Below are 26,813 nucleotides of genomic sequence, written 5' to 3' on the forward strand. Positions count from 1 at the left end.
TTCTAGTCTACTAAAGTCAAGTCTCGGTCTAGGATTATAAGAGTTTAGTTGAATATCAGACATTACTGAATAACCCTTGAAGATTGAATAGTGAAGATCAAACGAAGACATTAACGAGGATTTCATCAACAAAGGTATGTGATGGATGATTTCATTTGGACTCTTATTCAATTCTACCTTTCTAATTCATCGAAATAAGTGCTCACATTATGGAACAATTCCTATGACGGTAAACATGCATTTATGTATGGACTCGAGGATATTTGAGCCATGAAGTTTGTGATAATAACCTTTGTCCCTGGAAAGGTCCCCATATTATAGTCAATTAGCATAATAATTCAACGAGCCAAGAATAATCACTCAATTCCTAGTTATAACGAAGAAGTTATGAGTAATTTATTGAAGCAACTGTTGCAGTTCATGAATAGGAAACACTCCACGAACTGTTTGTAATGGTTCACGGACTTGAGCGTGAAACATGACTAGATGTCTTTTTTGGTCAAGTTTTTGATGTTTCCTTATCTAGGCAAGATGGATATTCTTCCATACACAATTAATTTCCATATTCAAGTGTGTGTGATATTTTAAACTCCTTTCTAAGTTGAATTGTAATTTATTTTACAAAAATACAATTTATGCTAACGTAATTATTTATTTAATTATTTGGGTCGGGATCCTGTAACAAAAGTATTTGACAAATCTCGTAGCCCGTTGGATGAGCCATATTTATGGCTCTTATTTACGCTGATGTGGACTATCATTACTTGTTTTTTTCCCATTCGGCTCAAAATTAGCTGAGATAAAAAAATTATTTTAATTTAAAAGACTACAATATATCCTATTTTTCCTCCAAGTCCTTTGCACGATCCATTAAGTTTTTATTCTTTATGTCGTCTGCATCTTTATTGTTTCCTATCAACTATATCAATGTTGTGATTATCTCAAGCATATATAGTCGTCATATAATAATCTAAATCGGAAGATATGGTATATCTCAATTTCTTTTGGTATTTTATTTGCTTTTAGTTTTCTTGAAGCATGTCTGGAGTTAAGTTGCAACAACCCATCATATGAATATAATACTAAGTTTTAAGGAAAAAATAATGGAGTACTAGATGTCTGCATATGTCCTTTTAAGCGTTAATACAATGCGGCTCAACGTATATATTTGTTGGAGTAGACTACGTAGTCAATGACATAATTGGAGGCACTAATGAAGCTGTTGAGGATCAAGTGATATTCAATAAATTCAAAATCAATGTATCGGTATCATTACACCTGCTGGAGTCTTCAAAATTAAGAATTTGGAAATCTTTAGTATATAGATTCATGATTCCAATAATCTCATGTAGTGTAACTATGTATAATTTGGTATGGTATATGATACCTATGAAATTGGGTTTCTGAGATTTTACTAAAAAATCACAAGTTAAAAACTGTTGACGAGAATCTTAAGTAGTACGCGCAGGGTATATATGTCGTATACAGAGAACATGCCTTTGAAGAAAACGATTGTAATGGATCTTACAAAGGATATAGAGGAAAAATAGGATATATCGTTGTCTTTTAAATTAATAAAAATAATTTTGTGGCTCGGCTAACTTCGAGCCGAACAGAGAAAAAAAATGTAATTGTTGTCCTAGTCAGCATAAATAAGATCCATAAGATATGGCTCATCCAAAAGTCTATGAGATTTTTCAAAAGGATTTGTCAAATCCTTTTGCTACACGATCCGGACCCTAATTATTTATGCAAGAGTTGTAACTTAGCAAAGACGCTTAAAATAAGGAGAGCCTTTGTAAAAGGAAATAACTCATAAACTTCCTTAGATTTCAAGCAACCGTTCACTATAAATAAAGGGCTCATGTAAGCTAAACAATTCATCCCTAGGAAAATTGGTGTAAGCTTCATAAGGTTGTTTTCCACTACTTGTGTTCTTCGTGAACAAGAATGAGAAAATAAGACTTTGTTTTGGGGATCATAAAGCACGAATCTGTATAGTTACACAACTTGTAATCTAAGTTAATTCAATAATTCTTGTCTATTTAGGTCCTTCTCTTCTGATATAAGTCCAATCAAGAATTGTTGATCATAAACCTTAGGTTTGGAGATTCAGTTCATGAGCATGTATCGACACAAGTTGGTCAAATTCTGAATTAGAAAAGGAAACTTCAATTAAGGTGTCTCATATATTCCTTAAGAATTTTTAACAAGATATCTCTAGATTTATTCTAATTGTTCTTGTTGTAGAATAATTAGGTTTCTCTTCCAGTTTTGAGGAGTATAATAATCCCTAATCTACAAGTTTGTTTTGATATTACTTACCTGGTAATTATTCAAAACAAACACAATATTTCCAAAACCCTGATTCACAACTAAAGGGAAATCAAATTGGTGTTTTGTAAAAGCAAAATATCAAAAAGTATTAACGTTGTTTTTGTATATTCTAAAGAGAACTAACGTTCTGCTAGAGGATTGTTCAAGTATAGATTCTAAAGAGAATTGGTATTCTGCTAGAAGATTTTCGAGAGTAGCTTCTGAAGAGAATTGTTGTTCTACCAGAATATTTTCAAGAGTAGCTTCTAAAGATAATTGATGTTCTGCTAGAAGATTTACAAGAGGAATTTCTAAAGAGAATTGGTGTTCTGCTATGGACAAGGTCCCATGGTTTTTCTGCTATTGCAGTTTACTCGTTAACAAAATTTCTCAGTATCTTGCTTTACTTTTACTTCCGCATTATATTTGTGTTGATATAATTAAAATAACATCAAGTGATTCAATATTCAACCTAGACAGTTTTAAAATTGTATTGGGTTCGTGTATAGTTCCGGTACATACTAGGTTGTTCTTGGATATTTATTTTCGACATCGTCCAAGAGTTCTTGTACTCGATCAGGTTCATGTATCGTTGATCTAAACTACTAATTGTACAAGAAAGATAAAAGTATATAAATATTGTTCAAGGATTATTAAGTTGGTCTACTAGCAATTGTATTAGGTTTTGTCTTATAGGTCCAAACGAAAAATTTGGTGGTGTATTTTGGTACTATCACATTTTCAGAAAAGTCGACAAGATCTTAATTAGATATTATGTGCCGATGTTAAAAAAATAAAACCGAAACTCATATGTATCGATAATGGTATAACCATGACTTCACACATGATTTTTACAATATATACTTATGATTATTTAATAAAGCAACCTAAAAGGTTAGATCCGAAATCTGTTAAATCAAAAAGCCACAAAATCATAAAAGATTATCATATTATGAGATCGATACATTAGGGTTAGTAAAATCGAAAGTAAATTTCATAAACCAAAAGCAAAACAAAGAGATACTGAATCGTAACTATCAAAGAACGATACAAAGGATTTAAAATAAAAACTTAATTATTCATATTTACTGATAGTTTGAATGATCTTTACAAAAATATTGATGTTGATCAACAATTGATAAGTCATTTCATACAAAAGGCACAAAATAAGAACTGAATCTTATCAATATTTTGATGCATCTTTTTCTTCACTCTTTTGGCGACCAAGAGTTTGCTTTTTTTCATCTGTAACATATCTCAAATACTCTTCACCACTTTGAAAAGTTCGAAAACTAGTTCTTGAAGATAATATTTTATTAATATAGTCAGAGGAAGTCGCATTCATCACAAGTACATCTTTCAGAGCATTGAACCTTTTCTTCTGTTGACCACGAATTTATATCAGAAACAGTCATCCTTGATCTTTTGGTATATTTTAGAGTTTTGAAACAAATAATATACTCTCTCCGTCTGTTTTTATCTGTCCGCTTTGACTAAGTCAAAATATTAAGGAGACCGTACGAAATGTCATGGGTACCCTTATTAAATGCTAGATTATTACTAAATTAAAACTAACATGTGTAATATATAAAATATACATATATCGTGCATTTTATTATTTTCGTAAATTTATATATAAAAAAAAATACATTCCCATTAATTTAAGGAACATTATTAGAAATCTAATATTATAGTCATGGATGTTTTTATTAAAAAAGATATTAATAGTAAAGATATTAAATAAATTTTTTTCTTTAAATATGGAGATACTGTTTAAGATTTTGGATTGAGTTTATACTAAAATTGATTTTATAATTATAAAAAGTAAATGGTATATTTTATAGTTTAATTAAAATATATATAAACACAAGCAGATAGATAACATATAAAAAAAGATAGACGAAGATAGAATAGAGGACAGGTAAAAAAGTCAAAGGGAGTATAATACTATTTATTTACTAAAAATTTAATTTTCGGTATATTAAGATACTTCCATCAAAAAATTCTTGTGATGATAAAGTATTTTTTCAAGACTTTGGATGTTATTTGAGGAATTTTTCGTGTTGGGTTTTCACGCCTTATGGCCCAACGGACAGGCATCCATTATCAAAGAAGGGGGAGCTAGCTAGGAGCTTCCTACATAAGTTAGGTTTAGGAAAAGGAAACAAGACTTGTATAAATCCTTGTCCGTGAGAACAAGAGGAGATGCGACCAAAGAGGGTTTTTGGCGCCGTGAGAAAACAAGAGGAAGGAGAAAAGAAGGCAGACACCATTCGAGAAGAAGGGTGAAGATTATGTGATCTTGAAGAAGAAGGGTGTTATAGCAAATAACCGGTTTGGTTGGTGAAGATTTTTCCAGCGCATCTTACATCTCTTCAAAGGGTTTCTAGGTTTTTTCAAATCTTATTAGTAGTAAGTTTCTCATCTTCCTTGTTTTATTATTGGTTGAATCTACCTAATTATTTGGTAAAGAATTATTGTGGTTATCCATCGTTAGCGCTGAGTAGAGATAAAAGGCATTGTTCTCCAAGTGCTATATGCATCTTGAAGTTGTGTGGAACCTCAATTTGGGAGATATCGTTGTAACCCATTATTTGTTATAGTGGAAGTTTGCCCGTGGTTGTTTACTCTTCGCATTAAAGATGTTTTTCCACGTTAATCTTGGTGTTGTGGTGATTGGTTTTATTTTCGTCGTGTTGCGTATAAGTACTTGTGTAGGTTCCATATTGTGCATAGCGTCCCGGATTGGTAATTCCCCCAACATTTGCGATCAAGAACCCTAAATCTCCAAACTCGAGCAACAATTGTAAGGGTGGTTTTACCTAATGACAAGTAAAAGAAAACTTTTGGTTCACTTTAATGATAAATGGGTGCGGAAAGGAGGTAACGATACATATGATATGATGGAACTCATTTGAAATAGTCGTTTTACCGAAAGGTTACACTCTAGAAGTTGTCAAGGAGAAGGCAACGGGTCTTGTTGGTTTCTGGCAGGGACCTACTTTTGATATCTACGGTCTGGTACTTGTTCCTGTTTCAGTATCTAAACATCGGTTATTGATTGCCGACGAAGAAGCCCAGTTTTTTTACTATACTATCTCCAAAAGTAGTTGGTGCTCTAGTAACTCCCACTGCCAATAATGGAACGTGCAACTGTCCAAAGAGAAAGACACTATTATGCATTATCATCGCTCCCAAAATGAGTTGCTACATCCATGATAACTCTAACACCGAACCTTGCAATGAGGATGCATTGGTATAGGTTTGTTATTTTTCCGTTTAATTGTCGTACTGTTGTTTCCAAATACTTGTGTTCTCAAAGATTTTACAATGTTTTTATCATTTCCTGTGGATTTTAAGTATACTTTCCTTGTTCGGTACCCTCGTAATTTTTGCATTATGTTGATTGCAACAGTCTGGGAATAGCTAATAATGTGAGTATTTAATTTACCCATAACATTCAAACTGTCCATTCCAAGAAGTATGTTTCACATCATTTAGTCTCGTATAAACTAAGAATGTCGGTATCTTGTTACGATTTGTTCTCAAGTATTTTGTATCATCTTCCTAAGTAAACTTGTATTATTGTGTTTATTCCTAGTAGCTTATATTGTTCATTCATGCATCATTTTGTATTTTGCGTAGAATTTGTTAGTAGCATTTAGATTACTAGTTTTTTTCCCCATTGTATTTTGATCTTTATAATAAATTGCATGTTGATTTGTATAATCTGAGTTACTTTTTGTCTAAAGTGATGTAAGAAAAAATAATGATAAAGTTTTACAAGAGTTGCTAGATATGAAGAATAACAGATAAATATGGAATGTGATAGCTTTATGCATGATAATTTGAATGTTGATCAATGTCTTAACTCTTCTTATATTCAAAGTGGAGTAAGCAAGGAAACAAATAGACTTTTAAATGAATTATTCCCGAAGGGAAAGATTAATGAATGTAAAGAGTGTGTTTTCTATAAGAATGAAGTTCTTGCTACTCCGTATTTTATTAAGCCCTCCAAACAATTAAACCAAAAAATGTGCACACTCAGTTAGGAACAACCAACCCAATTAACTTAGAGATATCAAGAAACTCAAAACCAATGTAACTTTCCCTAATTGGAATTTGAAATCTCAGTTGAACATAAAGCCATGCCAAATTGTTTTGAAATCACAGTTGAACAAAAAACCATGCCACAAAGCCAACATTTTTGTGCAAGATTAGATGATAAAATCCATACTTTGATGAGGATTTTTTGGGATTTTCTTTTTGAAGCTTAATCTAACAATTCGGCACAAAATATATCAACACTAAACTCATCACAACAAAATTCTACCAATATACTAAGAAATCCTAATTTACACATAATAAAGTTACATCAACTAATACTTTAGACACCACCTTTAAAAAAATTTGACGGAGGAGTTTGTTTTCTTGTGGATGAATTTAGGATAACCCTAATTTCAAAAACCCCTTTACTTTCTAGGCTAAATTTCTTAGAAGAAAAAGAAGAAAAAAAACCCGTCGATTACTTAAATAGATTACCGCAGGAGATGATTCGATTGAGGAAGATGGCTCGATTGAAGTTGTTCTTTGCCTTGTCTCAGCAGCTGATTGGCTAGGGTTTAAGTTGTTCCCCATCAATTTTGACTGAGAGAAGGAGAAAGAAAGAGAAAAATATCAGAGTGTTTGGTGGTTTGATCGATATGATTATATTTATATGCTAATCTCATTTTCTGTAATTAGAACTAAACTACCTAGCTCTTATTTTAAAGTTAGCGTTTAAATTTCAGATAATTTGTGCCGAAAGTCCATACTTTGACTCTGAAAGGGAAGATTAGATATTAAAAAAACGAGACTAGATTTGGTCATTTCTTTCCACGAGACTGTATTGAGTATATACGGTCTGAGGTAGACTATACGTGGCAAAAAAATGTTTGAGAAACGATTAGGTTCATAATATAGGAAAATAGTATCCAATCGTAATACCAGTCCATATAAGAACATGCCGTAGAAGATAAATATGTTTAGAAGATTTTTAGAAGTAAGAACAAAGGAATTTTTAGAGCGTGTTTGGTTTGTGTTTTAAAAATATTTTTTTATTTTATAAAATGTTAAAAACAAAAAACGGTCCAAAACATGTTTTGTAGATGTTTTAAAAACTTGTTTTGCTTTCCAATTTTTGTTTTCAAAAATGAAAAAATGAACATGGTAGAATATCGTTTTTTGTGTTTTGTAAAAAGGAATTGAAGCCTTTTTTAACTCTACAAAGTACCAACCTTCTTTTCTACTCTTTTTATTATTATTACCTTGATCAAACAGTCTTATATAATAAACATGAATATTTACAAGATTATTATGAATGATCCGAATAAATCACTTAATGTGCTTGCTTCCTGCCAATGTAGTGTAAAATTGGACTAAAAAAAGGTGTTTATAAGTTGTTCGATAAAATGCCGAACCAAAATATAGCTACCTGGAAATCTAACGAAGAGAGGATGTCTTCTTTGAAACTTCAATCCGTAGATAAAAAAGTCTATTCTTTTTTCATAACGACAAAGGTGAAATAAATCAAGATACATCGTAACAAGTGGATGTTGAAATGGTACTAGTTGTCTCTATGAATCAGAGCTAGCTTTCATTTCCTTGAACTTCCAAAGAGGAACTTGAGACGTGGAATAGTTGACAACTATTCTCATCAAGGTGATGGTGAAGTGCTTCTTGGTGAGTTTGAGGAAACGATTAAAGGTGAAAAATGGTGTTTCGTTTAATTAGTTCCATCTTTATGTATGTTGTCAGAATTTTTTTTAAAAAATATGTACCAAACACGATCTAAAAGTTTGAAATAAAATAAAAACAAGGAAAATGGGGGAATTCCGAAAACTGTAGAAAATGGTTTTTAAAACATCAACCAAACAAGCTCTTAGTTTCTTGAAGTCTTTTTTGCCTGTCACTAGTTTCAAGGAAACCAGTGACTTTATTATACCACACAAGAGTCTTTATTATAAGGTAACAGAGAAATTCAGATAAATAGTTTTTTAACAGATATTATTTCATTTTTATTTTAGAAAAACTTCGAGCTAACAGAGAATACATGAATAGAACAAGGTAATTTTCATGATTCTCTATTAGTGACGAGATATCTGCTCTATTGTTTCTGGAACCTAAACTACCATGATTTCTTGTAAGAACAGATGTCATAGAGACATGGGTTTTAACACCTGTAGGACATAAAATTTCATTTCTCATAATAATCAATATATTATGTGATTCAACAAAAATTGAGCATGCTTGGCTTCAAAGATTGAATTCAACATTATTGAATTTTTTAGTTTTCCATGTTGAAGTAAATTGATTCCTTCCCAAAACTGAATTCGTAGAAAAATAATCAGAATTAATAGAAAACACATAAGAATCATTTGTATTGTTTGTTTGATCTGTAAGAAGGTTTCTTACAAACCTTGAGATACATATTACTTAATTTTATCCAGTTCACACACAATTCTTTTAAAAGAGAGAGCTTTATTTCCTTCGTACGTTTCTTCCACCATGAAAACTTAAAGTCTTCAAATTTGGATGTGACATTAAATGAATTAGTTATAGGTTAGTCGCACCAAACACAAATTGTTAGATCTTTTCGTATTTACCTGCTTTGATAACAATTGAAATGACGGGGGTACCAAGTACACCACAATCTTTTAGATATCAACCTATATGACAGATACCTTACATGATCTAACATAGACTGTAAAGAAGATGGCAACTACAAGGTGTACACTTGGTATAAGTCTTTAAACTAGAGGACATAAGAGATTTCGCTTAATTAGGTTACTCCACTCTCCAGAAGCGTATTACAAGTAATATTATTAGTCGGTTACAACAATGACTACAAAATTAAATGCCTATCTCAGAATGAGTTTGTAAGAAGAAAAAACTTCACTATTTATGAATCAAAGTAGTTTGGATACCAAGGAACATCCATAATCGAAAATATTCTCAAGATATGCAATAAAATCCAATATTCGGTTTTGTTTAATTCCAACCAATATCCAATTGTCATACCAAAATCTCTCATAGATTACAACTCAATATTAGCTATCCTGCAAGTGTATTTTACAAATATATCTTTCAGAAATATGTTTTACTTACAGGAAAAATAAAACATATAAATTCGAAAATCTTCCAGAAGATTCTAAACCGTTTTTCTTTGGGATCTCACCTTGAGTATCAAGGAATATCTTTGAATAATGAAAGATAAGATTCTATACATGTTCAAATTGCTCATTATGTCAACATCTTCGAACTTTCCTATTTAGCAAACCCACATTCTGAAATCATGCAAGCCTTAAAGAATATGTGATACCAGAAATTTGATTTGCTATGGGATTGGTTCTGTTAGAGATCCCCAAAATAAGACCAGTCATGATATAGATCCCAAATAGGTAGGGGCTGGTCCTGCTATAGATCCCCAATAGTAACCTGACCACCAATCCAATTGATTCTTTTTAGCACGAAACAAGTTCCGCAAGTTTACTTCCTTAAATCCACGTAATTAAACATAATTTTCTAGGTATGGAATGAATCATAAGTTCACTACACAATCAGTAACAAGTCACAAATATAATGTCTATGTCGAGATTACGAAGTTCAAAAGATAAGCATTATACTTCGTAATTTAATATAAATAGGTTGTGAAACAACTTGTATATTCTTCCTGGATACTTTGATTATAATAAAATAATCAAGTATCTAATACTAGAGTTTCATATATGTATAACTTCGCATGTTATGTTTTCAATCTAAACGAATTGAAAGCAACGAAGATAGAAATATAAATGATTCAAGTGTTGTATTGGTAACCTCGAGCAGAAGGATAACGTGTTCGTTATTGTGGATACATCTTCAGATTCTCCAGGTTTTTAGAGTAATACTTGTATCTCTCGACATTTTTAGACTTCATAGTCTAACCTAACAAAGTTGACTATAGTAGTCTAATCAAGCGACCCTGAGTTTTGGAACTAAAATATGACAACGACCTTGACATACCAACGCTTGGTGGGTTCAACCGAGCGCATGCTCTAAAAGTTGTAAGAACACTATTATCTGAACTAACAAATTCATTACAATAATCAAAAGACACCTTTTCATTATTACTCTTAGTCTACTTCTTATCAGTTGTATAAGGGTCAAGACTGTTCATTAAAGTTATTATTCAGGAGGAAAATTATATCACCAAAGTTGAACTTATTAAAATTAATTAAGCATGATTTTCTTAAATTTTTCATAAACACTTTAAGTAAATAAAAGCAACCATAAACCTTAAATCGAAGAGAGATACTGATTTGCATACAAATAAAAAAAAACTACATACGAAGAAGATTATATGTAAACCGAGAGAGAGTTTAACGAAAGAGTACCTTGATTACAGTAAAACAAAGATTGAAGCTTTAAGTTCATCAAATATACATGATGAATTGATGATGCATCCGATAAAGAAATGAGCTTACGGCTTTTTGATTGAATCTGAGATTCAGAACAAGAAAAAGTGAAAAACTAACCGATTTTTTAGCCTTTTAGGGATTTACTCCAACTAAATTTTCCAAACTGCCCTTATCTCAGGTGACTCGTCTACGCCTGATCTCGGCCAACTCAAGTAAAACTCTGGTCATATTCCGTCTCGGCGGTATCGAGCATCTCGTTCACTTCAGCCCCAAAAACAGAATTCTCGGCATATATTGGCTAATTCTCCGTTCTGAAATGATGTAGGTGTTCTTGTTTTACAGGTATATATTGATGAAGTCATTTTTGTTGCCTTTATTTCCCTGCTACAAATATTAATTACTATAAAACAAATCCATTGGATTATTTGCATCCAATACATCCATTAAATGTAAATCCGTTGGATGATGGATTGGATGTGGATGTTAAACCTGAAATCCGCAATAAATTGCATTGGACGTGGAAGATGTGGAAACCGGCCCATCTCACCCTTCAAGTAGTACCTGATGCAGCAAGTGCAAACTATGAGCAGACACTGACTTACTTAAGTTCAGACAGACTTTGACTAGACAGAGTTTCCTAACAAAATATCAGAAAGCAAAATTCTCTTCTCTCAAATTATTTTCTTCAGCAGAAGCTTTGGTTGTTCCAGTTTCAAAGTCCATAAGAATCTCAGGTAACATTGATACCTTATCATCTTCATCCTCTTTATTCGTAGTTAATCTCTTAGTTCAGATTCTACTGTATTTACCAGTCAAATCTCTCCCTTGTCAAAACAACGGTTATCACTCATCTCTGATTCACATTTCATCCCAAATCACTGTATTCATAATCCTCCAAATGTATCTGGATTGATTTTGAACCGGTCATCATCATCATCTCCCTCAGTTTTAGATCCAAAATATGCTTTTTTTCATCATTGATGTCATTATCAATAATGGTAGTTCTAACTTCTAACAATGCCCCATTTGAAGAACCAAAGGATTTATGAATGACCCATTTTTTATCCGACAGAAATTGTAGAATCTTCTATTTTAGGGATTCAATGTTTGGATTCGTCTTCTCGTGTTAGTTTAGCATTTGATCCACTTAAAATTGTCTGCATTTGGAGAATTGGGAGAGTGAATGTGATGAATTATAAGATTGAGATTTGCTCCTTGGAAACAAGTTCTTGGAGACTCTGTGGAGAGGCACCTATTCTACTACAAGTACTGCATTCCATTTTTCTGGTGTTTCTTTCTGAAAAATTGCTTGAATTGATGGAGAAGAACTAAAAAGTTTGCCATTTTGCCTGATAAACAGTGATACTGAAATGAAGTGGAAGCATGAGAATATTCTGTATTTTGGTGAGTGCGGGGGTCATTTGAATTTTATTCTAAGGGGTAAGAATTTGCCAAATTGCTCTAATATCTTCGAGATGGAGGTTGATTACAGAGGTTGGAAATCAATATACTGGGTAAATCTAGATGGGTTTCTATTTTCAAATGGTTATTCGCTGTATGATATTGCAGATTATGATAATTTCTTGGGCACTATCTTATGTATGAGGAAGTTGATGGTGATGAAGTGGAGTCAAAGGTGCATACAAATTTACTAGACAAGATTATATCTTACTACCTCCGTTTCTGGAAAAGAGTTATTATTGTTTTTTCACAGATGTGTGCTGGCTGGAATGATTTCTGTTCAAGAACATGGCAGCATGCTCATCATTATATCGAATCTGTTGCTAATGTTTGACTATCCCAATTGATGTTTCAAATCTTCTCCGGTTTCTCTATGTGTGGAGGGTTCTTAATTGCTATCTGAAGCCCATATCAAGGCTTGTTCTTTTGTTTCGACACATGCTGTTTTTGTGGAGGGTTAGAGCCTCCGCTGTAGGACCAGGCGCAACCAGGTTCTCTCTTTATTTCTCTTGCATCTTATTGGTTCAATAAGAGGGACATGAAAATGGTTTTTTTTATGAACTTTAAGAAGCATATAACATGTTACCACTTCTGACTTACCAGTACGGTTGGCATAGGAAAACTCGATTAAAGCTTACTTTGTGAAATTGGTTCAGTGGACTTGTACTTCTGTTTCTTGCTCTTTGCTATGTATTAGTATCTTTTCCTTTTACTGGTTCTTGTATATTCATCAGGAGCAACCAGTAATGTGGTTGGTTAGGTTTTGTCTATTCCCTTCACTAATTTGAGTCAGAGTACTAAGATTCTACAGTTAGAGACTTCTCAGGTGGTGAGTACGATGCAGGAACATCCTCCCCTTGCTGACTAGAGCCTACTCGATTGACTGGATCCCTGGGCTGTGTAGTGAAGCCATGATTATGGCCTTTCCATTAGTCATGGCTTTTGAGAGAGATGATTCCATTTTTCTTATCACCACTAGGCTTCAATACGTGTTCTGTTTAGTTGGAACTTTGTCCATGTTATTCGTAATCCTGTTTGTATACTCTGCAAGTGCTTTTCTTGTCTAATGTTGTCTTTCGGGTGTTGGTGCAAATTGTAAATTGTACTTGATAACCTATGGTGACTTCTGATGCTTCCTAGAATCACCATATTCAACAATGTAGGATATTGTGTTCTTTGCGGATGCGATTATTGGCAGTAGGATAAAACTTACATTAATAATTTACTGCCATGTCTGGTTCAAAATCTTAAGTCTAAGCTAATATAAAGGAGCTTATTGTTTTACCTTTCAAAATTGACTTTAAAGAGTGTTCGGATGATTTTAGGTCTCTTTTTGTAATCTAGCATAGCATATTTGCAACTACCATTCTAATTCGTCTTCCATGTGCATTGTTACTTAAGGATGATAATGTCGAGGCCCAAGAAGAGATGCTGAAGAGGGCAACCTGATCAATGGACCTGCTAGCAGATAAATATTTCAAATTTTGTTGCAGAAGTCTGCCACTGCCATGCTTTGCATTAGGTGTAATATGGACATAGCTCTCATCAAAAACCAACTTACAAAGGAAGCAACGACCGGATGTTAGAAAGATCAGAAGCGAAGGTTATTCAGGTAATGAGGATCTATTTTAACAATACTTGCTTAGTAATATTAGATTTTAACGGTGCACGTCGATTTTACAATGAAGATGGTGTATAACCCTTGCATTAACAGTAATTTTCTTTTTCTATTGAAATTGAATTTACAGATTGTATGAAGAATTGAAGATCATTAACTAATAAAGAAAAAAAAATTGTCTATCAATTATAGTTGCCTCTATATTTGCATGATGCAAATTCAACTGAAAATTTCTAAAACAAAAATATTACAATGTCAATTCTGTCAGGGGATGACTTTGACAAGGCTGGACAAGATGAAGACAATCCTTGTCAGCAAAGGGAAGTTGCCTATTCATTAAAAGTTTCTTTCCATTACAGGAACAAACACTTGTTACCGGATTTAGATTGGTTTCCTAATTTGAATAAGTCGGTGGTTTTAAATTTGTATAGAAGTTTTTATCATAGGAAACAATTTTAGCCGTATTTGGTTTCTAAATTCGAATACAACTCGGTGGCCTTTCGGTTTCCAAATTTTTGAAAACAAAATAGATGTAGGCTGGACTTGACGAATGAGTCTGGTGGGATGGGTTTAGCTAGAAGGTTGGCCCATTATTGACGAAGTTTTCTATTCTTTTTGAACCATGATATTGGGCATGCCTAAAACTTTCAAGGCATACAAAGGACTAGTCCTAACTTGGGTGACCTTATAAGGGGTACCCTATGGAGTGGTTCAATTACCTATATGTCCTTGAATTCTCTAAATTACTACTAATCTATCCCTATCCCTGATACAAAAACCTATAATCAATAAACCAAAATCAGTTTCATATCCCTAACCCCTTCTTCTTCCTCCTCCACAACAGCCGAACCCTTCTTCTTCCTTTTTTTTTTCATCGTATCATCGCGAAAATTTAATCGTCGATTCGTGAAAATTTAGTCGACGATTAAACTCATCTATATAATGGTTCGCCGTAAGCCAGTATCTCGTTCTAATCGAGCGATTGAACAACCCATTGAAGAAGAATAAGATTTAGAGAGTGAAGAAGAAACTCAAAATCAACCACAAAATCAACCGGAAGAAGAGATTGAAGAAGAACCAACTCCACAAATGAGAATAAGAAGGTTAGTTTTACAAACCCATCTCGTATTTGATGTTTTTGATTGGTTTGATTGATTTAATTCGTCAAAATCATGTTTCTCCGGCGGTTACAGGGTATGGTTCGGCGCAAAACAAATCTTAGATGTGCGCCGAGCTGTTCTTGAAACTGAACCCTGAAGGTGCATATGAACGGCTCGGCGTATATCTGAAATCCGTTTTGAGCCGAACTTGGTGACACAGAGACTTATATTTAGGATCGGCTTATTCGATGGTGTTAGTTTTGTGCCGAATATGTTTTGTGAATTTCAGAAATTTTGCATGTGCGTAGGATCGTCTTGTATGGTAGTATTAGTTTTGTGCCGAATAATTGTTGTTTGAATTTCAGAATTTTTGCGTGTATAGGATCGGCTCATATTGTAGTACTAGTTTTGTGCCGAATAAATGTTTGAATTCATAAGTCTAGATTCGGCTTATTCGATAGTATTAAGGTTGCGTCGAATATCATTGTTAAAATTTCATAAATTTTACTAGTGTGCAGGATCGGCTTATTTATATGATATCATGTTGCGCCGAATACATGTTTGAGTTCATAATCATAGATTCGGCTTATTTGACGGTATCGGTTGTGAGCCGAACATAAGAGGTTTCGGCTGATACGATATTCTCCATATGTGCCGAACCAGTAACAATATTTCAACCCAGAAATTAAAAAATCATGTTCGGCACATACGGTTTTGGATATGTAAGCCGAATTAGTAATGATTCTATTCCGGGCTATTCAGGATGTTGTTCGACTTACTATGAAACTTTCATATGAGCCGAACTAGTGTCTAGCAAAAGGTTGGAATTGGAAATTATAGGTTCGGCGCATGCGGTAAACAGATTCAGTAAGCCGAACCGTTCATCAATTGGTAGATTCGGCTCATAGATGTGAGCCGAACCTCAACCTGTTTCGCCGAACCATGATTCATAATCTAAGAAATCAGCCATTTCTGGATCATTGTTGTAGTTGATGTGTATTTTCCTAGGTTTTTTAGATGAATGATGACCCTCCTCATCCTCCATTGAATCAAGAATTAGAATTTTCTCACTTTCTCCTTCTCTTTCTCTCCTTCTTAACCAAACCAAAACTTTGATTTTTTTTCCTCAAATTTTTCATCTAAACAACTCTTATAATTCTGAAAATTATCTTAATCACTAAACAAAATATTTAATCACTAATCAAGATTATTAACACTAATACGTAAAGGGAAGATTTGCCATTAAAAAAAAATTTGGGTTAAGGGGTTATCGGATTTTGCTATTCAACAACCTTTTTTGTCTTCATTCATTATGCCTTTAAAGATTTTGGTATGCCCAATATTATGGTTCTTCTTTTTTACTTACTCTTCGTTTAAAGACTAAAAAAGCCTTCACAAATAAAGCGCTCACATTGAACTGTGAGGAAACCCTCACTTCATATTGGCTGAAATAAATCCTTTTTCAGTTTTGTGAAATGATTCTGGTAAGGAAACTTGGAAACGTATGATTTGTTTAAAAAAATACAAATTCAAAAGAAAAACTTAACTTACCATGATTGGAATTATATGGAAGTCCAAATTCAATCCGGAAATCGAATACCTACCATATTAGAATTTTTTTTTTAGAATAATATATAAAGAGGAGAAATAAAAACTCACATATTTTCTATGAAAATAAAAGGAAAAAATTAATAAAAACCCGCACATATTTTCTATCTTTTTTCCACCTATTTAACGCATCGAGACGGGTAGGACGACACCAAATAAAAAATACATTGCCATGGGGTGGGACAAAGCCCCGCGCACCAAATTAAAAAAGTGGTTAAGAGAAAGAAGAAAAAAGATGCCCAGTACGTAGCACGGACACTAATCTAGTGTTTATAACAAAAAGGTGAAAGTAATCGAAACCGTTCCTCGGAGCTACTCGGTTGGGAAATTTAGAGCAATAACTTCGGAGTTGGTTGCTTTCCACGAGAAAGCTGAACTTTTTAGGGGTACACAGATCTTGGGTACCAACTTTCTGACCAAAAGGTTTCATTTGAGTCTCAGAAAATTCGATATTAGAGTTTGGGTCCTAAAACCATGGTTGACCATCTTCATAGTTGCAAAACTGGTTAAATCAGGCTGTTTGGATTGGATCGCTCAAAGCCCATCCGATGTGAGAAAAGTGTGTATGTGCAACTGAGTAAGCATAAATTAAGTACAGTGTTAATTTCTCCCTCGACGGTGTTGATTTCTCCCTCGATTTCTTTTTCAGAGTCCCTAAATCGTTCTTTTTTTTTCCCTAATTCTTCAAATTCGATAGGAAATCATGTGTCAAATGGTAAAAATCCTTTTCCTAGTTTTCAATTTCGTCAATCTCAATCCAAAATTGTGTAAATTTCATAGAAATTATTTCCTAGAAAATTGATACGGTGCCAAATGACACATTGAATTTTAAACATGAAATCATACAAATTAGAGAATTTTTTATTAATTTTCCAAACGTATAAGAATTTACTTGAAATCCCCTAGAACTATAAATTCCCCGAAATTATAATTTCCCAATCCAAAAACACCCTATAAATTTCATAAATTTCTTGATAAAAACAATAAAAAAAAGAAAGTGCTAAAGTTGGCTTCTAATGATACACCTCGTTATCTTTTGTTATTTGCATCGTTATCTTTTTTATGTTACAATGAAGAAATTGAAGGTGAGTTTGTCTTGAAAAGGTTAGTGAGTCCAAATCAATCTGCTTTTATTTCTGGGAAGTCTATTCAAGATAATATTCTCCTTGCTCATGAGATTGTTAGGAACTATCACAAGACTAAGGGCTCTCCAAGATGTGCTTTAAAAATAGATCTTCAAAAAGCCTATGACACTGTCAGCTGGGAGGCAATTAATGGGAAATTTTGGATTTCTTGATAAGTTCATTAATTGGATCATGGTATGCCTTTCTACCTCTAGATTCTCATTTATGGTGAATGGTTCCCCTTATGGGTTTTTTGGTGCTCATAGAGGTATAAGACAAGCTTTCCTATGTCTCCTTACGTCTTTGTTATGGTGATTATGAAGCAGCAGGTTGATTCTGGTCTGTTTGGTCTCCACCCGAAATGCAAGATTACACATCTGACACATCTATGCTTTGCTGATGATGTCTTAGTGTTTTTCAAAGGTAATGCGAAGTCATATCAGGTTCTTGCAACAATGTTATCTGATTTTAGTAAGTTCTCAGGGCTAGTTATTAATAAACATAAGACTTGTATTTATTCTTCTGCAGTTGATGAGATTACTTTGAATTCTATAATTGCTTGCTTAACCTGCTCTAAAGGGAACCTTCCCGTCAGATATTTAGGGGTTCCTCTGATTTCCACAAGACTCTCTTATGTGGATTGTCTGCCCCTCATTGATAAGGTTACTAAGAGAATTAAAACTTGGAAATCTAAGAATCTCACTTTTGCTGGTAGACTTTTGTTACTCAATCATGTTTTAAGTGGAATGGTATATTTCTGGTTTTCTTGTTTTGTTCTCCCTAAAAGAGTTATTAAGGAGCTGAATTCTCTCTTCAAAAGATTTTTATGGTCTGGGTCTGATTTGGGGGAAAAACACAATCCTGTAAGTTGGAATCAAATATGTTCTGAAGAGAAGTTTGGTGGTCTTGGTGTGAAGAGCTTAGAGAAAACTAATGTTTCTACAAATTTAAGACATATATGGGATATCACATCAGGCAAGGAGACAATATGGACTCACTGGATTTAGGAAAATCTAATTAAAGATAAAGATATTTGGTCTATGCATGTCCCTTAAGATTGCTCATGGAGATGGAGGAGAATCCTGGAATGCACAAGTATTGGTTATCAATTCATGGGAGTTTGTATTGGGAATGGAGAAAATACTAGCTTTCTTTATGGCTTTTGGCACCAAAAAGGGAGAATTTGCGACTAGATCCCTATTGAGTGTGTTCATGAGCTGTGTCCAAATACTCAATTAACTCTTGCTGACTGTATGGAAGATGGTTCATGGTCTTTTCGTTCTTGCATTCATAGTGAAAATTGTCCCATCTCTTCTCAGTTACAGGGTGAAGATTTTGATGAGAGGGATGTAGATTTACCAATCTGGAAAGCAAGCATTAAAGGTGATTTTTCTATGCATCATACCTATAAAGCCTTGTGTGGTACTGCTGCTGAGGTAAATTGGTATAAGATAGTTTGGTTTAAGAACAAAATTCCTAGGCAATCTTTTATCTTCTGACTTGCTTTATTAAGAAGTCTCAAGACTAGAGCCAAATTACATAGGTGGGGACTGATTGAAAATCCAAACTGTGTTTTATGTGAGAATGGTAATGAAGATGAAAATCATTTATTTTTTTAATGTGCTTTCTCAAAATCTATATGGACTGGGCTTCTGATTAAAATGGGGTGTGCCAGAGTTCTTGGAGAGAATTGGGATTCTGAACTACAATGGTGCATTGATACTTTCAAAGGAGATGGAGCAGTAACCACTATGAGAAAATTGTGCCTCAATAGTTACATTTACCATATCTGGAAAGAAAGAAATGGGAGAATTTTCTCTTCTCAAAGTAACAGTGCTGACGGTGTGAGTTTTATGATAGTTAATGATGTCAGATTGAAGTGCATCTCTGCTAACCTTACTGAGATGGATAAACCTCAAGTAGAGTGTTGTTAGATGGATGGAGTATTGATTGTGCTTACCATGTCAAGAAAATTACTCCTTGTTATTGGCTTCCTCCCAGTGAAGATGAAGTAATGATTAATATTGATGGCTCAAGGACTGATGGTTCTGGTGGTAGTGGATCAATTATCAGAAATCATAAAGGTACAACCATTGCAGCTGCTTGTGGTGGTGCTGTTCCTGCTACTGTAGCATCTCATGAACTTCAAGGTGCAGAATTAGGTTTAAAACTAGGAAATTTTAAAAGATGCAGAAGATTTCGTATCAGCACTGATTTTATGGTTGTTTACAAGCTTCTTTCTGCTGAGAATCCTGCCCCTGCTTGGAGTGTTCTTCATATTTGGAGGACGATTGTTCACTTGAGAAAACTCTTTGATTCTATTAGATATTCACAAGTGTTTAGGGAGACCAACAAGGCAGCTGATTATCTTGCTAGTTTTCATCCTAGTGATAGTTTTGTTGAAGTGGATCCAAGCAGTTTTGACAGTAAGTTGAGAAAAATTGTTGAAGAGGATGGTAGTCATAAAGTCTACTATAGATAGCAATTTTTTCTTATGTTTTTTGTTTTCTTTGTTAGTATGTAAGGTTCTGGGTTCTCCTTAAACCCTGCCGATTGTGTCAAAAAAGAAAAAAATAAATAAAGAAAATTGAAGGTCGGTATCTCATAAAACGTTCATAGAAATTGTCTTTTCTATTAAACTTGAGATCACAGATGTATAGAGATCACAAAAAAAAAAAAAAAATCATTAACAAAGAAGAAAAATTGTACTTCCTTAGTATCACACTACTATCTGGATATTACAATGTCAATTTTGTGAGGGGGTCAATTTGACATTGTTCGACCATATGATGACCAATATCCCTTTTCAGGAAAGGGAGCTGCTCCTCAACCTTCTCCAACAATGACATAGTTTCCTTAAGCTGCCACCCAAGACTGAGATCAAGATCAGAATGATCTTCCCCAATAGTCTTCCTTGCCTCATGCTTTTCAGTAATGCTTATCTCGGCAACTTCCACAATTTTGCAGTCTTCGTCGTCCGAGTCTTCAACTACGATCGAGTCTTCAATAGTGGAAGACGGCGATGACGACGGCGACGTAGACGATGTAATGACTTTCTCTTTTCTTGCAGACAAATTTTGTTTCAATTTTTCCAATGATTCCCTCACATCCTTTAACTTTTCCACAGAATCCAGTTCTTCCATGTCTATGTTTTCCCACCAAAAGCTATCATTATCACTCCCAACACCAGCCTTGTCCCTGCATTGATGATCATAAGTTGAATTCTTACCTTTGTGGCTGTGGACATTCTTGTTTTCTTGTTTGTTATCTTTTCTTTGTTCTCCGAGGAACCGTTGAACCATATAACAAACACCCATAGGAGAATTAGTAAAGGTGAAAGCCTTTCCAGCAGGAGAGAATACGATTATGCAGACAATAATGTCCGCAAATAACTTGCAAAGTTTAGTTGCTTTCCTTTGGATACCGCCTCTTCTTTTCGAAAAAGCTACCATTCTCTTGTTTGTGTTTTGAATCTTTTTAATTTCTATCTTCGTTCTCCCCATGATTCTTGAAAGTTTAATTTGAAACAATTTAGGATGCAGAAGAATATTGGCGTATAGCTAATGCTAACTTGTGTTTGAGTTTGGTGATCTTGAGAATACCTCTGCCGCTATTTATATAGATGGATAGACAAGATATAATTGGAATTATCAGATTTTCCTAAACTTAAGGGATTCTGTATTTACTGTTCATCAGTTTCTAAAACACTTGTTTCCACGTTTAGGTCGATTTCCAAATTTGAAAAAAACTAAGTTTGGAAACCAAATTTATGTAGGTTTCTATTTTATGAAATGGCACCGTGTTTCCGTTTTGGACTTGGGAGAGCCGGAGAGGAACCTTTTTTATTCTGAGTAAATTTGGGCTGGACGTGATGAATGCAGCTCCGGTGGGATGGGTTTGCCGTGTGCCAACTAACGGGCCCATATCTGGCCAGTTGTCTTTTTTGTTTTATTTCTTTTGATAACCCGATTATTTTTTTAAAACAAGTTGTCACTGTTTTCTCCATGTAAAAAGCACTCCAATCCACAAATTTTTTTTGGCGGATCTTATGCCATTCGTGTGGAAATCCACAATTTTCAAAGGGTTTGTAATCGTCACCCCTTGATTGCGGTTTATGGTGTTCAGGTTGTCTAGACCAGAGCCATAGTCCACCAAGAATGATTGAAGCAAACATAGTTGTATCCCGGTTGATGCAGTGAATTACAATTATTTTCGCTTCTCACTTCTCAATAACTAAAAACTCTGAATTACTTGTTTGACTTGACAATTCCTTTAAACTATGTAAACTTGAGGATATGCCCAAAATCCACGGTCATTTAGGGTATATGTCACAAGATTCTTGTTTTTGGGAATATGCCCCAAAGTAACGGTTTCTGTCAAGGACAGTTAAATAGTCAACTTATCGTAATTGTGTACCAACTTTTTTTCTAATTTCTTCGAGTTTATTTCTGTTTGAATATATTGCTGAATATATGGTGTACTCTACTCAAAAGACCAACACTTGTAAAGATATTAGTATATATCATATTTGTTTTTTAATTCGCATCTGTAATCCTAAGTGTGTGCAAATATTAACTGCTTAACGTTTTGGATGGAATTTTGGACGACTGAGACATATTCCCGAAAACTGAAATCCTAGAACATATTCCCAAATTGACAGCCGATTTTGGGGCATATGCCCAATTTTCCCAACTAACATCAAACCAGACATTGCCAAAATGAAGAACATTAACACTGCACTAATGTCATGTCACCATATGGGTAATGGATAGTGAATCCCATCAAATTTAATCCCAAATGAAAGTGTCGATTTTGGGAGTGTCTAGAAAATTGTTGTTGAGTCGATCATTTTACTTCAGTTAGCACAAGAAGTGCCCATAGTAATTCACGTGGTTAACAAATCTCGGAGAACATTTAAATTGCACGTAAACAAATAATTACTCGTATTCTTGAACTAGTCCATCGTACTTTTTCAAGAGATCAACACAGTCTAATCGGAAGATTTGTTTTCAAGTCATCTCAGTTTTCAAAATACAATTTTGGAACGATAATTCAAATTCTGATTTCACTATTGCGAATTGAACGCATCCTTGACCAACTTAGATAGCTAGATTTCCAGTTGATTACAAAGAAGAACCTTACAAGTAAACTGAAAAAATAAAATAAAATAAAATGACAGTAATATGCCGCGGAGTGCAGATTACCAGTTGGGAAGCGCGCACAAATTAAATTCCACTTAATCCAACCAACTTTGTCAATCCAAATGTTATAGCCATGGCAATCAATCCCCCAACCAAAACCCTCAAGGAAGATTTCAACAAAGGTGATTTTCCTAAGACAGCCCCTAACATTCCGAACACCAACAAGGCCAAACTCGTCGCTACTACTACCACTCCCAACCTCACCTTATGATCTTTTATGAACGCCGCTGCAAATATTGGTACAATAGCACCGATGGAAAATGCAATTGCTGATGCCCCAGCTGCTTGAAATGGGTTTGGCAACTTTTCCTTCTCGCCATCATCAATATTCTCTTCCTCGCTTTTTCTTGCAAGATTATCGCGCTTTAGTTGCGCTACCTCTATGTCGAGTTGTGAATAGACTGAAACGAATTCTCCTATAGCCATACTACAAGCCCCGGCTATCAAACCGGCAAAACCAGTAAGAATCATAAACTTCACATCTTCTTTGACAGCTCCTACTCCCATCATCAATGAAGCTGTTGAAACTAATCCATCATTGGCTCCAAGGACAGCAGCTCTCAGCCACTGTGCCCTTTGAGAGTAGTCAAACTGGTCCTCTTGTTCCTGGTTGAGTTCTTCGATAGTTTTTGGTCGTTCGATATCGATAGTGGATATGTTCGGCCTAGCAACTGCTAGAGGAGTTGATGGTTGATAAGTTTGATTAGCAGCCATTGGAGGACAGAAAGGAAATGAACAATTGTGTAGTTGAAGTACTAAAAAGAAAGAAGAAAAGTACTGATGAATGAGGAGAGTTGTGGAAGAGGATATGAGGGAGTGTGGTAGACACATGCATCCAGAAGGGTATTTATAATGGTAAAATGAGATGACTCGTCAAGTTTCAACGGTGATGTACACGTAGAAATGCATATATATGTTCATTGCGTTTGAAATTAAACATTCTGGAGTATAAGTTATTAAGTTATTACTAAACCTGTCTTTCAAATATCTCGACCGGTATTATCCATGAAGTTTTCAGACCATTATGGAGAATATATTCGTGGTATAAACTTTTAGTTGTTAAAAAGTTCAGCGAGTCACCCATATATCCTTGATGAACAGAGTCCTGCATGCTATTCCATGATACTAAGTGGAGGTTGTTTTCCAAGTATAGTTAATTAGGTAGGTCAATAAAGTAATATGAAGAGTAAGAAGATGGATTTCTGAATAACAAAGCACTAGTCTAGTCATGAGCTTTAGGCTTTCGGGAGAAAGAAAGTGCGCTCAGTCTATTAATTAATGGTGAAGATAATATTAGTAAAGACAAAGGAGTGTGAATTCCACACGCTGGCTACCAAGCTTTTCCAACATTTCCGTTGATCATTCCAAACTTGTTGCATATATCATGCCTTATTGTGTGATACCATTTCAACCCACTAGTCACAAGTGTGTTCCAAAACCGCAGATACGGAGTATAATTTATTTGTCTTTGATAAAAAGAAAACATTAATAGAAAAACTGAAAACAATATATGACATAGTCCAAAAAAAATGGGACATGGTTCATTATATATTGTCTTTTATTTTCTTTTGGAAGCGGTTGAATTACAGTGTGAACCGATGGAGCAAAGCAAGGGATTTGAGAAGATAAGTTTTTGCCGAGATTATTCGTCCCATATTGTATGGGTTGTCTATGATCTTGTGTTTTATAATTTCATACGACCATCCCTCATGCCAATTATTTATGAGTTGGATGCTCATATTCTAACATGGTATTAAAGAAAGCTATTCGTGTCGAGTCGTTTGACCGTATTTTTTACTCTGCACTACCCGTATTTGTATCGAGTCGTTTGACCGTATTTTTTACTCCGCACCACCCGGTTTATTTTGTCCACGTGTTAGACCAGTTGGGTCTAGAAGAAAAAGATCTAGGAAACCTGAGCAGATGGGTTTTACAGAGAAGAACTATAAGTCACATCGGGTATTCTATGGTGCAGTCACACAGAAGAACTACAAGTGACATCCGGATCAAACATTATCAAAGCTGTCTCTTTCGTAAAGGGTATTTTTCCCGACCTCATAATATTCAGACGAGACCCACCAATTTATTTTACTCCCCCATGCTATTTTCCCCTTAAAGACTTTGACAAAATAAGTTTTTACGTTGAACAATGATGAAATTGTCGTTTACTATTGACTGAAATAGGTCTTTTCTGATGTAGACATTATGGTGAAAATATTTGGCGTAATTCTATTGGTCGGGATATTAAAAATTGGGTTACACTTTGTATACATCAAGTATTTAACCGTCCGGTAGTAAAGCAGTTAACAAAAAGAAAGGTGGACGACACTTGCGTGAGAGTTTTAATTTAATTAGTTTCCTTACACCGTGTTTACACCAAATACTTAACTGTACGTTAATAACACCGTCTAAAGTGGATAATACTTCCGTGAAACCAAAATATCTTAACTTAATTTATAAAAAAGGAAAAATTAACTCACCGTGTTTAGAATTTCATGGATGTCCAAACTCAATTTGGTAGTCGAGTACCAAATATATTAGGATTTTTTTTTCCAAATTAAAACATAAAGGGAAAAAAAGACCATATATTTTATGCAAAAATAAAAGAAAAAATAAAATAAAATAAAATCCGCATATATTTCTTATTTTTTATCCACATATTTAATGCATCGAGACGGAACAGGGTTACACCAAATCGACAATGTATAGTCACGGGGCTAGTGATGAGTGCTAAAAAGTGCATATTTCTATATATTTTTCTTGGCATTTAACTCATCTTTTGTGCATTAATTCTACATTTTATCCCATATTCTGTATTTTCATTGTTTTCAAGAATAAATATTTTTCTTACTTAATTTTGCATTTTTAGGTAATAAATAAAGTTTGGATGAATAGCAGAGCGGAAAGAGCAGAAAAGTAGTGAAAAGCCGGGAGGAATTACACAAGGAAGCCGCGAAGAATGTTGTGCACAAGACCAAAAGGCTAGAAGTGGGCTTGAAGAAGAAGAATTGTCCTTAAAGAAGATATGGGCTTGGCATACCCAAGGCCCAAAACCCTTACCCAAACCCATTTTCACTATCCAAGCCCGTCTCGGATTTCAGCCGTCAGATCGAAGCATTTCAGCATCCTACGGTCTCTCCATCATCGCACATCAAACTCCGAAGCCCCCGCTTTACATCGCAACGCCCATCTCCATCTTGGGTCGTCCGTTTTGCTACATCCCTTCATCCGATGGTCGCTCCACGCTTATCTCCGTATCGCCGTTGGATCCACCTACCATCTTCCCATCCATCGCTCCTTGTCGCAGATCATCAAACCTCGCTATCCCTGCTTCACACCCTAGTCACCGAATCCTATTACCCAACCAAACGGACCCTTCTTCTCCATCGGGTTCTTCCTCTCTTCTTCCCAAATTCTCTGCAACTCTGCCATCTCCATCACCACCATCTCTTCCATCTCCACCTCGAACACCACTACTACCACCTTCCCCCGACAAACTCAGGAGTCAATCACCACCCTTGTCTCTCCCTTTCTCGTCTGTAACATCGAGTCCTGATGCTGCAAACTCGACAGTGAGAGAAGCTAGGGTTCACAGAAGTCTAGGGATAGGCCAACAGCACAACAAGAGCATCAGAGGGACATCAAGAAGCATGGGTCGAAGCCAATTTACACATGGGTATGTCGAATTTGATTTTCCCCAAAAGTTAGGGTTTGCAAATTTAGGGTTTTGGTGAAATTTTGGATTTGATTGTAAACTATAAATAGGAAGTGATGTAGGATGTTAAAGCGTGTTCTTGGTTAGCCGAGATACCCCCTAATTGGGTTAATTTAATTCTCAATGTTAATTTAATTTCACTGTTAATTTTTAGGGTTCTTCTCTTGCAAATTTCATTCACTGTTTAGTAGTTTAAAGGTTGTTTTGTAACTGTTAATCCTCATTGTTTTGT

At 34.6% G+C, this 26,813-nt stretch overlaps 2 protein-coding genes and 1 long non-coding RNA gene across 3 annotated transcripts; 1 reads left to right on the top strand and 2 right to left on the bottom strand.

Moving 5' to 3' along the window:
- Positions 1 to 11,401: 11,401 nt before the first annotated feature.
- Positions 11,402 to 14,237, top strand: LOC113341291. The gene is made up of 3 exons (XR_003355856.1): positions 11,402 to 12,706; positions 13,617 to 13,827; positions 14,102 to 14,237. It is a non-coding gene; the product is annotated as an uncharacterized LOC113341291 (long non-coding RNA).
- A 6,166-nt stretch (positions 14,238 to 20,403) lies between these two features.
- On the bottom strand, positions 20,404 to 21,117 carry LOC113341417 (agamous-like MADS-box protein AGL23). Its single transcript, XM_026586300.1, has one exon. The coding sequence runs from the start codon at positions 21,115 to 21,117 to the stop codon at positions 20,404 to 20,406; it is 714 nt and encodes a 237-aa protein (XP_026442085.1).
- Positions 21,118 to 22,622: 1,505 nt separating this feature from the next.
- LOC113341472 (vacuolar iron transporter homolog 1-like) lies at positions 22,623 to 23,669 on the bottom strand. The gene has a single exon (XM_026586347.1). The coding sequence runs from the start codon at positions 23,578 to 23,580 to the stop codon at positions 22,891 to 22,893; it is 690 nt and encodes a 229-aa protein (XP_026442132.1). The 5' UTR covers positions 23,581 to 23,669; the 3' UTR covers positions 22,623 to 22,890.
- Between the last annotated feature and the right edge of the window lie 3,144 nt (positions 23,670 to 26,813).

The sequence above is a fragment of the Papaver somniferum genome, unplaced genomic scaffold, assembly GCF_003573695.1.
Source record: "Papaver somniferum cultivar HN1 unplaced genomic scaffold, ASM357369v1 unplaced-scaffold_29, whole genome shotgun sequence".
Lineage (NCBI taxonomy): Eukaryota > Viridiplantae > Streptophyta > Magnoliopsida > Ranunculales > Papaveraceae > Papaver > Papaver somniferum.

Excerpts from the sequence above, each read along its gene's own strand:
- LOC113341417 (XM_026586300.1), bottom strand. The coding sequence starts at position 21,117 with ATGGTAGCTTTTTCGAAAAGAAGAGGCGGTATCCAAAGGAAAGCAACT.
- LOC113341472 (XM_026586347.1), bottom strand. The coding sequence starts at position 23,580 with ATGGCTGCTAATCAAACTTATCAACCATCAACTCCTCTAGCAGTTGCT.